Raw genomic sequence first — 11874 nt, 5'->3', positions numbered from 1 at the left:
CATTTATGCAGCATCGCTTTAAAACCAATGTCAATTTCCAAGGAAACAGCAGAAATGATTGCCATAGAGTTTGCATTTTCCACATAGAGACCGATTTCAAAAAGTTGCATTTTCAGTAGCACTAAGTACCATAATCCTCTTAAATCCTTGAATTACTGCCCTCGGTACTGACAATGACACTTTTTCTGCTCCAACAATGATAATAGTTGTAAGTTTTTTCAGTTTCTACGGTAAAACCACAAAGGCACTTTGAGAATCAAGATGCACGCGAGGAAGTGAGGTGAGTGAATATGAGGAATTGAGCCGCAGCTGCTCACCTTCCACTTTCATGTTAACAAACCTCTGAATACTTTGTTTCTTTTATTAGATAATGACTTCATGAGAACAGAACAAACACAGAACTCACACAGCCTCGTACATGTGGAACACAATATATAAACAAAGCCAAATGATTTCTTCCAAATATTGCATATGACACAAGAAAGGTTTTTATGATGCAGACGAGTTGTGTTGCCAATATTGCACGGTCAAAAATCTTAATTCATCACCATCATGATAAAGTACAAACACTACAATGGGGTAAATGTAATATTTACATAACAAAAACTTTAAGATGACACATAACTAAGCAGAGTGTTTATGTATTGATCTTACGAAGAGGAGTGAAGAGTTACAGGCTATTTTGCCTCTAAATGTCCATTTGTACGCCTAATGAAAAGTACCGGGAGACAGAAAGTGCAGTGGGTCCACAGCTTGAACAACATCTCTGGACTAAAGTAGGCCTGATACCATTGAAGATCATTGAAGATCTGTAGCTCGCCACGCTGATAGTAGCACAAGCTGAAACGCGTTCTTGGTCCGGCACTGGTTTTCTCAGGAGCCAAAGAAAAGAAACAAGCGGAAAGCGAAGTCCCTCTTTTAGCCCGCATGTATTGTCCATGTATTTCCGATGCGACGCGGTTATCATCAACACAACTGTGTTGCAAATGAAAATGTACAGGAGGACCAGATCCCACAAAAGCTGCTCAATCCTGAGGACTTTGGTTTATCACCTTCTTCTTGCGGAGTGAGACTAAGTCGTAGAAAGGATCCCTGGTGATACTCGCTCTGTGGGAAGTGAAGATGGTAGTCATTAGTCTTGATTAAAATGAACTGAATTTCACAAAATCAATATATTCAAACAGGATGTGCTGGGGGGGGGGGGGCTTACATCCTGCAAGAAAAGTCCTTCATGGAAACAAGGGAGAACAGCTGAAAATGTAAATTACAGATGCTATAATAAACTACACAATGGCAAAAATTAGTCATCTGCCTTTTAAATACTGCTGAGTGATCAATCATGGGGGATTTTGAAGTAGGTGTACGCTGAGTGGAAAATAACCTGACAAACACTGTACACCAAAGACTACACAACTAGATTGGACCTATGGCCAAGTCCAGTTAACCCGATTCCATTGCTTTAAGATACATCGTACCTGGACAAAAGAGAGCCTGAATGAGCAGACCAATCACTGGAGCTGCAATCAAGAAGGTCAACGAGATTTCTATCTACCTGATGGCTTCAATCCACGAGTCTCTTTCCTCAGCGCTGGCAGCACAGATGGTGTAGGACTGGTGCTTCCCCTCCACCACACGGCCGTCTGTTTCAGTCTTACAGGCTTTGATCTTCTGGCCTCGACCGTTGGGGTTGTACAGCTCCAGACAGTACTAAATAACACCAGGCCGTAAACATTATGGTCAGTGCTTCAATTCATCCACCAGGCATCAAACCTTCACAAGTTTCTGCCCATTGGAAACATTGCCGAGAGGATCTCACCGGTTTGCGAGGGTATGGCACTTCCCTCACAAAGAGATTCTCCAGAGGGATGATGCCTCTTGGCTCTTTATCCTGCAGACAGTTTACAAAGAGAAGAACTGAGTCAATCGACGTGTTCCAGAGGCAAGAAAGAACAGCTGTGATTAAAAATGCTACCGACGTCAAGAAAAAAGGGGAAGCAGAAGAGACTAAGAACTATGATCTGAAGCTCAGGAATATTAAATACTTTCAAACATAAAGTGAAATAGACGCAGGACTGAACAGCCCTCATAGAGATTCTAGGCAACCATAAAGACAACAATGGAGACGTATCCACAACAGTAATGGGTAGAAGGACAGTGACACAAGGTAAATGATGACTGGTAGGTCCTAAAAATGACAAAGTTTCGCAGTGAGTTATCTATTATTCCCATTTAACGCATACCGTCGGTGTACATTTTTGCCATGTTTTGAACATAGATAGAGTCTCCAAAGATAGTTCATCAGGACTTTTTGCTTAATCACATCCTTAGCAATATTCCGGTTTGGTCTTTGCTACGAGAAGTTCTTGGTAAATTATTAATCATCTAACTGGCCAAATCATCAAAAGTGCAAACTAAATAAACCCCATGAGTCATGATGATTGGAGTTCTGCTTTTGATTTATCTATGGCACCATCTTGTGGCTGCAGGAGTTTTGACAAGAGCAATGGATGATAACATGTGATTTTCTAAATGAATTGTGGTTCCACTGCTTCTTCCTTCTATCTTAAAGGTTAAGAGTAGAATAAGGGTAGAACCTAAGGGTAGAATAAGTAAATCTGTTTTTGGACGATTCATATGACACTGGCAGAGTTTATCAAGCATTGTGTGGGCAGCTTACAGTGGTGAACTCAAAGTAGTAGAGGCAGTTGTCTGTCAGGATGAACCATCGTCTCTTCCACGTCTTTACCCGACCCCCTGAAAAACAGACAGTGAAAATGGTAGTGAAACAAACAAAAATCGCAACTACCATATGTGTACCTTCCAATATTTAGTAATTTTCTTGGTGCTTCCTCTTTACTTTCTTGTTTTTACCTTCTCCTCAGATGTTGATGCAGCACAGTAATTGTTTAATGTACAGTAAATGTTAAATGTGGTAATACTATCATACCGAGCTTGAGGAGCCAGCCCTCTCGATCTGGGTTGAAGAAGGTGTGAGTCAGGTCGTTCCCGTCATCCTCTGGGATTTTAAATGGCTCATTATGGATGCTCTCGTACAGTTTCTGAGTGTCGAGGGGTTAAACGGTAAAAAAAAGTTAGAGATATGAGGCCAACAATGGCTTCCATCATCATTTCCAGAACCTCCATAACACAGCGATACATCAAGAAGTGTCAATGTGTCATGTTCTTATAAGATACTGAGTTATAGGACGGTTTTTGAAAAGTGGCATGGACAGGTAGTGATCCCAATAGGAGGTACAGTGTGGGGGTTCCAGACAATGACACGAGACTTGATTATGTGGATGTGTGTACATTTTTAAGGATGCGATCATTGCAAGATATAAGAACTAAGCACTATGTGTTTGCGTGAGCCATTTACATCACATTATTACTCAATTAGGGAAGGTTCTTTGTATGGGATGGACCTTGAAATTGATTTCATCTGAGTAGAAATGGTGAATCCTCCTGTGTTCTTAGGTGATTCATGAATTAATAACTGGACAGAGAAATTAAGGAGATATGCAGGAGTCTTAGAAAATCGAATCCTACACCAGAAATAAAATATACAGAGTCTTAAAATTGAACTTAGCGAATGAGACATAAAACAGCTATACTTGAGAAGCAAAAATGACCTTTATGAAGTGTAAAAGACGATAAAAATTGCAAACGATAATTAGGAGGCAAGCACAGAAGACACCACAAGACTCTAAACCATCACACTGTGATGCAAAACATCATTACATAGATGTAAAATCATCACAAGTTACTTCTGCAAACATACCACACAATACATGGTGATCTGCATGGTTATACTCAGTTCAATGAGTGGGACGTTTGACAAGGCTGATTTGAACACGGGATATTCATTTCCAAAGTCAAAAGTCTCATATGACAGGAAGTTTCTGTGGTTTCCCTGTGATTGTTCCCCTGGAATTGTTTCCCTGGGATTGACTGTAACATTCTCACCGAGAGCAGGTCGTTGGGTAGATTTTCACCGTTGTTAATGCCTCTGTTCATGGAGATGAAACGCTCCAGACTGGTTTTGTCTTTGACGTTGGGGTTGTGAAGGCTGGTGTTCAACATGATGATGGCAAAAGACAGGATGTAGCACGTGTCTGGTGTTGAGAAAAAAAGATGCACACGTCAAAAGACGAAGAGGAATTACAGCATGACATTTGAACCCTTGTGGTTTTTTTGGAAACGTGGGGTATTTCAAAAGTGAACATGTGTGTAAAAGAGGTATTCAAAGAGAGATTGGTTGAGAAAGAAATGGATGGAAAGTTGATATGTTGAGTGAAGCCCACCGGTCGACTGGAAGACATGAGTGTTGCAGTCACAGTAGCGTGTGGCGAAAGCCTCCATCATGCGGTCGATCTTCTGAGCTTCACCAGGGAGACGGAAACTCCAGAGAAACTGTCTGTCTCACACAAGATAAGGCACCTTTATTAGTAAAACTCTCTCCATGGTTGTGTGAGGAAGTGAAATACTTAGACTCACGCTAAGTTAGACTTTGTTTGATATTGGATTTCATTCAAATGATTTCTGCTTTGGTAATCCATAACCAATACAAAGTTTTATCAAAGGTGAGCAAGGTGGAAGCTTTTGCTGAGAAAGTGGAAGTGGATGTACTGTATATGCTTTTAAGAGCTGTTACATACTGTTTGTTCATTATAGTTTGTTTGTTTGTTTGTTTACAATAAGCAGTAAATCCGTGTATGTATCGGCTGTGGGTTCGATTGTCGTTAATCTTGAAAAGGAGTTTGGAGGAAAGCGATCTAACCTGAGAGCCTGGACCAGGTTGAGGTCGGAGAACTCATGAAGCTCCACGAAGGCCTTGAGGGTCTGCAGGTGGAGAACCTCCCTGTGGGGTGAAGATGGGAGATTTGACCTCCTTCTTATGTGCTAAACACTCAGGGTTTCCTCCCGTTTGTCCACTCTCCTCACCTCTCTCCGAGGAACTCTCCAATAGCCGTCTTGTTGAGTCCATCTTCCTTATAGAGAAACACAGCGATGGAGTGAGCGTCTCCATCCAGCAGCTTGTTCTCCACCAAGTAGTTGATACCCTGCATGTCAACACATTGGGGATAAATATCTGCAAGTTTGAGCAGTGGATGTTCGTGACACTGTGCTTGTGACTCATGCATGCAAACTTGCGCTGTCTTCTTGTGGTTAAAAGTGTTATGTTTCACAATGAGCTCATCTCGTGTTGGTAAGCTCGCAGCTTCTGTAAACTGGATTCCGGAAGAAAAAAAAAACAATTTCTCTTCCCTTTTCTGCTCCAACACAAACATCAAAAAGGAAAACTATGGTGAAATATTTTAACTACAACTCTTCTGTCACATCTGTACTAGAAAATGTGAAGCGTCCAGGACAAAAAAAACTATCAAATGCGTCTTGTTGGTGAATTTTCGGGGTGCAGATTAGGACATTTACATAATTTTCATGCTTGACCTGACGGCAAAACCACTGAAACCGTGCTATAGAGCCGTTTGCAGAGTTTTAAAGGAAGTCAACGCTGCGACAAACAAGGGCGAGGAGGAAAGAGCAGGAGCAAGACGACTCAGTAAACATGATGTCAAGCGTGGTATTTAACTGCAACATGTTCACTCTACTTTGTTGACTCCCAAACACACACATAATCAGGTTGACACATTTCTGAGCCCACCTTCTTGGGGTCCATGTTGAACTTCTTCTTTCCGATTAAGAATCGTTTGCTCCTCTGAAGCGTCTTGCTGAAAATCGACATAGAATAAATAAGGATTTAACTGAAAGTTTGACAAGAAACTACTACTTTTGTGATCCAGTTCTATGTTGAAATTCTTTTGAGATGAACTATATAAGCTTTTAACTTTTATCACCAGTGTATTAGCATATTTGCTTTGGTAACAATGAACAAACAAGCCGTAATCACAACATAGAGCCAACATGTTTTGTAGAATATCTGTACTGCCACTGTAATGCAGTACAATGTGATACAAACATTGGTTAATTTTAAGAAAATAGTCATATATGGCTATTTCTAGCATTCAGAAATTAAAATTCATTACGGTCCAGTTGGGAACCACAGATATTAAAGCATCAGAAGGGTATGTGTCTCATAATAATAAAAAAAAAAAAAAAATTAGGTGGTAGAAGGACCATTACTTCTGAACACATCAATCAAAGAAACAAAAGAATGTTATTGTTTATTTGAATGATGCTACTGGAGGAGAAGGCGACCTCTAGTGGCTGCAGCCTTTCTGACTGATGTAATAGTGATAAGAGATTTAAGTATGCTCATAGCATGCTCCATACTTTTTAGGCTAAAACGTGCAGGACGCAGATCTTTGAGGACCAGAGTTCAACAAGTGTAGAAAGTGTTTGAGTCGGCTGTAGTTCACCCACAAAACATCCATAATTTCCCATTTCTAGCCATCGCAATAAATGTTCAGTAGCGGTCACTGTTAGCCTCAACATGTTGATGCGTGATGCATTTTTGGTTTGGAGATTCAACAAATTGGATTTGCAAAAACAACTACTACAAATATATTAAGAAAAATATCTTAATTCAACTTTTTCAAACCTGGTAAATCAAATAAATACAACCCATTCGTCAAATAACTGAATAATGAGCATCTTACATGCGAAAAACTCAATTGCAATCATGACAGAGTTTGATTCTTCTGAACAAATATAGATCCAATTTCAACTTTCTTTTGCCTTTTTAGGTTGAAAAATGTATGAAAGTTGAACATTTATGAAAAGCTAATGTGACCTAGATGTGGGAAATGGTTTAACTACCACTGTGAGGCAGTCATGTGGTTGACATTTAGAATTTAGCCCTTAAATAGCAAATGTATAAGAATAAATCATAGGGTGCGTGTGACGTGAGTGTCGGGTCCTTCCCAGACAAAAACTCACTTTTCCTCTGCAGATTCGAAGCTGAGTATTTCCGCCATGACACTGTCGATCTCCAACTTTAATCTCTGGTTGGAGTAGAAATGACGGAGAAGTCATTAAATGTTTGTTGCCTTAAATTCAAAGCAAATCTAAGTTATAATTTACAAAGCACAATCAACATACTATGACAAACCCTCTCAAGGTTAAGTGAAAATTTTTTTTCATTATCAGGGTGCAGACAAATATGTTGTGGTGTGCAAATTACTTGTATGTCATCCAGGAGGTCTTTCTTATACGTCTTTATGCTCTCGATCTCCATCTTCTCGTCTGCCGTGAAATCTGAGGAAACTGAACCGACATCAAACCAAATTATGAAGCAGATTTTTTGATTCCACAGAACGATTACACATTAATTCTAACTTACTGTTAGTCAGTATACTCTGTCAGAAGGAGGGCGTGAATCAGTTCAGTGATTCATTGTAATATACCAGCAATTTAAGAGGAAAGTCACTTTATAAACAGATCGCTGATTTCACTTCATATTTATATGTTTTGTATTTATAGTCAACCATAGCACAATGAATGGAGGTTTTCACTGGAAGACGTGTAAGAACAGTGTGTGTGAGTTTCGCAGAATGAAACTTGGTTCTATGAATACCATTCTTTAAAAAAAAACACTCAGAGCATGAAAACCCATGGTTGTATATTTAGAACTTCAGCCCTGAGCATGTATCTGCTCTACAAACAGCTTGACATTAGAAGTGAGTTATAAACAAATCCAAAGATTTACTAAAAGATGAAAACACAGTACAGCATTACCCAGTGGAAGATATTGTTAAAGGTCCCATATTATGCAAAATTCACTTTATAATAGTTTTCTGGAAGTAATATGTGTCACCACAGCCTGTGTATGAGGCTCTGGAAGTGAAGAAAGTCTGTCATCTCCCTCCCTTGTTTGCTCCACTTTTTAGTGACTGTGTGTTCATACGGCTGAATAAGAGATTTTCCCTTCATGATATCATGCAGGGAAATGGCCACACTCTCTAATAGTGGATAGATCAGAAGACGAGAGACTATCCAATAAACTCCCAGGGTTTTCAATCATAGGGTTTCCAATTATATCAGACAAGAGGTTCTATTTGGTAAATTAAGGGAAATACTAGAATATTGGAAAATATAACTGAGATGTGTTATTTTTGTCCAGTGTTTAGCTTGATCATTGCATGTCTTATTTACAGTTGGTCAGAACTGTGAAGCCAGTGATTGTATCTGTTTGATTGTATCAGTCATTGTAAATAGTGATATTTAGTGTCCTTTCTTAAAAAAAAAAAAAAAGAAAATACACTCAATAATAGCGGCAATTGTCCTTTCAGATTCATGTTGAATCTAGAAATGAGAAATATAAGTGACTTTGCTAAGTTTTATGTCACCTTTAAAGAGACATCACTTCATCATTGGATGTAATTATGGATCTTTATATTAACTATAAAGTTTTTAACTTCAAAAGTAAAGCTGAACAGCAAAAATATTTTAGTGAATGCCTGGTGAATGGAGAAAAAAGACTTTAGAAATTATATTACAAAATTATTTGCTTAGGTTATGTTAAATATTAAGATGTCATATAGAGAAATAATGATGGCCATTTCAGATTATTTTCTCTTAACTTATGTACATTGCGATCATTTCCCGGCTCAGACTTGGATTTACTTGCAGGATTCTTAGAAATTGTGCTTCTAAACTTTTCTTTAAAAAAAAACAACATAATAATGCATTTTCACTTGAAACATCGTTGCGTAAAGTGATCCTTACCGAGGTCCAGCCACACACCGTAATGTAAAAGCAATTTAAAAAAAAAAGGGTAACATACTTTCGGTACATTTTTGTATGTATTGTTAATAACATGCTGATGTAAAAGAAAGAAAAAACACCAACATGGTTACATTTGATCAATCAGAAGTGAAAAAGTAGCAATGAAACTGTGGTAGTATTTTTAAAACCACTGAAACTCGACCTGAGAGGACCTTTTTAAAGTGCAAGATTGAAAAAATAAAATAAAACTTGAGCAGTGTGCTCTCTGTCTCTCCTCACTAAACAGCTCAGTTACTAATTCAATAAACTCATGTTAACCTGAGACGACGCACCAACATCAGTCAGTATAAACTGCACCTGCTGTGGGTTAGCAGTAAATGTTGCTGTTCTTTCTCACTGATAGAAATCCACATTTTGCTTGGATTTCTGTCAGTGAAAAAGAATAGTTTGCTGTAAAAATGTCAATAATAACAGATATTATTCCACAAACTTCTGAAAAGTAGCGGACACAATTCAACACTAAGACCCAAGCTGAGATATTGGAGATGCTGCCATGAAAGATGACAAACTAGAATTAGTGTCAAATCCAAGCTGTCAAGGTGAATTTGTAATGAAATTCATAGCACAACAACTTTAGAAGTTTTTGGGACACTTCACTGTATTTTACACCAAAGTTTCGAAGGGTTAATTAAAATTGGTCTTATGTTACTGTAAAAATTATCTGTAGTAATTGTTTAGTTTTGCAAAAATATAGAAATATTCATCACACACCACAACAAATAAAGACTTTAAAGTTTAAATTCAAAGGTTATATTTACAGGTCCTTCCAACTCAAAATGAAATTGGGTTGAATGTTGCCACTGAACTCAAATGTGTTTTGAAACCCCTGATTTTGAGCATCTTCCGCCAATAAACTCATATAACCTGTCTGACCAACAACAAAGTCTCAATATTCAGTACTCCAGCTCTGAAAATACTGATGAGACGCCTCTGATTGAAATAACTCTGTTACTGTTTTAACCCCCTTCTTCTAATATTTAGCAATGGCAGGGAAGACACAAAGAGACAGTTTATCTCTCCATCTCTCTCAAACATGCCCTCATATAAACGTGCTATTTTTCTATGGAAAGAAACATTAGTATTGGAGAACAAGCAGATTTCCTTGTCAGGACTTGAACCCACAACATTCCCCTTATGACACAGGAGTGTCTGCACCATTGTGCATCCCTTCAGTCAAACTATAATATCTATTTTTTTAAATTTCCACAGACAAACAGTTTTTGTAACAATACTTTGAATGAAGAACACCATAAATAGTTCATTCCAGTTAGTCTGGCTTCATGTCTTTTTAAGTTTGTGTTTCCCAGCATCTATTTTAAAGATTAACTGTAATCAGGTACACATTTTTTGAGAGACTGATAGTCTCTTCTAGAAGCTTTTAATTTCAGATGATTAGAACTAAAAACAGGGACCGGTCCTCTGTGAGAGAGATCTTTCCGAAGAGTTAGGAGAGCAGTATCAGCTGCTGCTTCCTGTACAGATATGTCACTGGTTTGCTGGTCGTGATCAGACCACTTCCACTCCTCCACCCTTCCTTCACTCATCTTGAGCAACAAACCTGACGCACGTCACCCGTCGGGCTCCCCAGACTTTATTGTGAATCCGAGACACCATAGAGCCCATAACGCCTAAATTATATAAGGTATGTAGACGTCCAAACAAAGATAGCAACTTCTGTATTCATGTTATTACCGGAGGTGTGTGAGCATGAGTGTCTCTTCCCCATTTCAGCTCACACTATGTGCACTGTGCACGGCTTCACTACAGAGGACACGGTGGCATACCCAGACATTTGTGACTATAATTGAACTACTCAAAGCACAACTGTTCAAAGGGAGCAGATAATTGACACAAGGAGAGACACATCAGAAATTTGACAGTGAGAGAAAGTGCAAGCAGCTTATAAACAGCAGTTTTTAATCTAAAATATCAAATACAAATAGGATCATATGGTAGAATCAATTAAAAGATACAAATCACATGAAATATTTACACTAGTACAAATATGACAACTGTCAATATTTAAGTTGATATTTTAACCAAGAAGTTGGAGTACTTTACAGTTTAAAAGTCAGAAGGAGATCAGATCAGGTCTTACCCATTTGGCAATCAGTCATTTATATCCAGGTAGGAATGAATGAAGTCAATAAGCAAAGAGATCCAACATTAAGGTACAACGGGCTGCCTGAACAGACGGTGCAATAGCAGGCGCCTGAATGAAGTGGATGCTCTCCTCTAACTCCACCTCTTCCCCACCCAGTGCTCTGTTGAGCTGACATAAGCACAAAGAATGAGAACGTGACCAGTGGAACACGTTTCACAATAAGCGTTTAGTGATGGATTTCAATATTTAGAATAAGACTGGTTTAGGTATTTTGAAACATGAGCTCCTGTCACAGGCTTTGAAACACATGAGTCAGGTTGTCCATGCAGGGAACACAAGACAGGAAAAACTCAACTTTTTTGAAATCATTCAGATTCCATCTCTATAGAAACTTGGGAAAAATGACTTTTCTGTGCTTCTGTGCATGAGCACCACAGCCATAGTAAATAGTTCTTCTTGGTGCGTGTTGGTTGTCAGTCTCTGTGTGTTTATCCTCTGGCATACTGGCGACCTGTCCAGGTGTATCATGGCCATAAAGCAATATAGAAGATGCATGGATGGGTGGATGGATATGAGAAGAAAAAGCAGAAGTTATGCTCCAGAAAATGACCTGAGCTGAGATTTTGGTGATGCTGCCATGAAAGATATCAAACTGGCATTGCTCACAATGTCATGCTGTCCGGGTGAGTTTGTTTAAACAAGCTTAGTGTTACACTTTTTTGAGGGATGTTGCACTGTATTTTGCACCAGAAGATTTCATTAAAACTGGCTTTATGGTGAAATTGTAGTCATTTTTTAGTAATTGTTTGGTTTTTGTGAAAACATAGACATTTTCACAAAAACATCCTGTTTTCATCATGTTTTCAATTCATCATGTATACCCTGTGCTACAACAAAGAAAAACTTTATAACTTAAGTCAAAAGGGTATTATGGCACTATTTTTCTTGTCTGGCCCACTCAAAATGAAATTGTGCAGTATGTGGCCCCTCAACTAAAATCCCTGCCTGTGTCGTTTATTTATTCA

The 11874-nt window shown here is 38.6% G+C and overlaps 1 protein-coding gene across 1 annotated transcript; it reads right to left on the bottom strand.

Moving 5' to 3' along the window:
* Window positions 1-375: 375 nt before the first annotated feature.
* cyth4b (cytohesin 4b) lies at window positions 376-7188 on the bottom strand. Its single transcript, XM_080520537.1, has 12 exons — window positions 7142-7188; window positions 6898-6962; window positions 5663-5729; window positions 4942-5060; window positions 4778-4858; window positions 4302-4414; window positions 3964-4112; window positions 2948-3059; window positions 2678-2754; window positions 1817-1888; window positions 1553-1707; window positions 376-1107 (listed from the first exon to the last, which is right to left on the bottom strand). The coding sequence occupies exons 2-12, from the start codon at window positions 6933-6935 to the stop codon at window positions 1026-1028; spliced, it is 1065 nt and encodes a 354-aa protein (XP_080376663.1). The 5' UTR covers window positions 6936-6962; window positions 7142-7188; the 3' UTR covers window positions 376-1025.
* Between the last annotated feature and the right edge of the window lie 4686 nt (window positions 7189-11874).

This window comes from Blennius ocellaris (assembly GCF_963422515.1).
Source record: "Blennius ocellaris genome assembly, chromosome: 3".
Taxonomy (NCBI): Eukaryota; Metazoa; Chordata; class Actinopteri; order Blenniiformes; family Blenniidae; genus Blennius; species Blennius ocellaris.
This window is presented reverse-complemented; position numbering and strand designations above follow the sequence as displayed.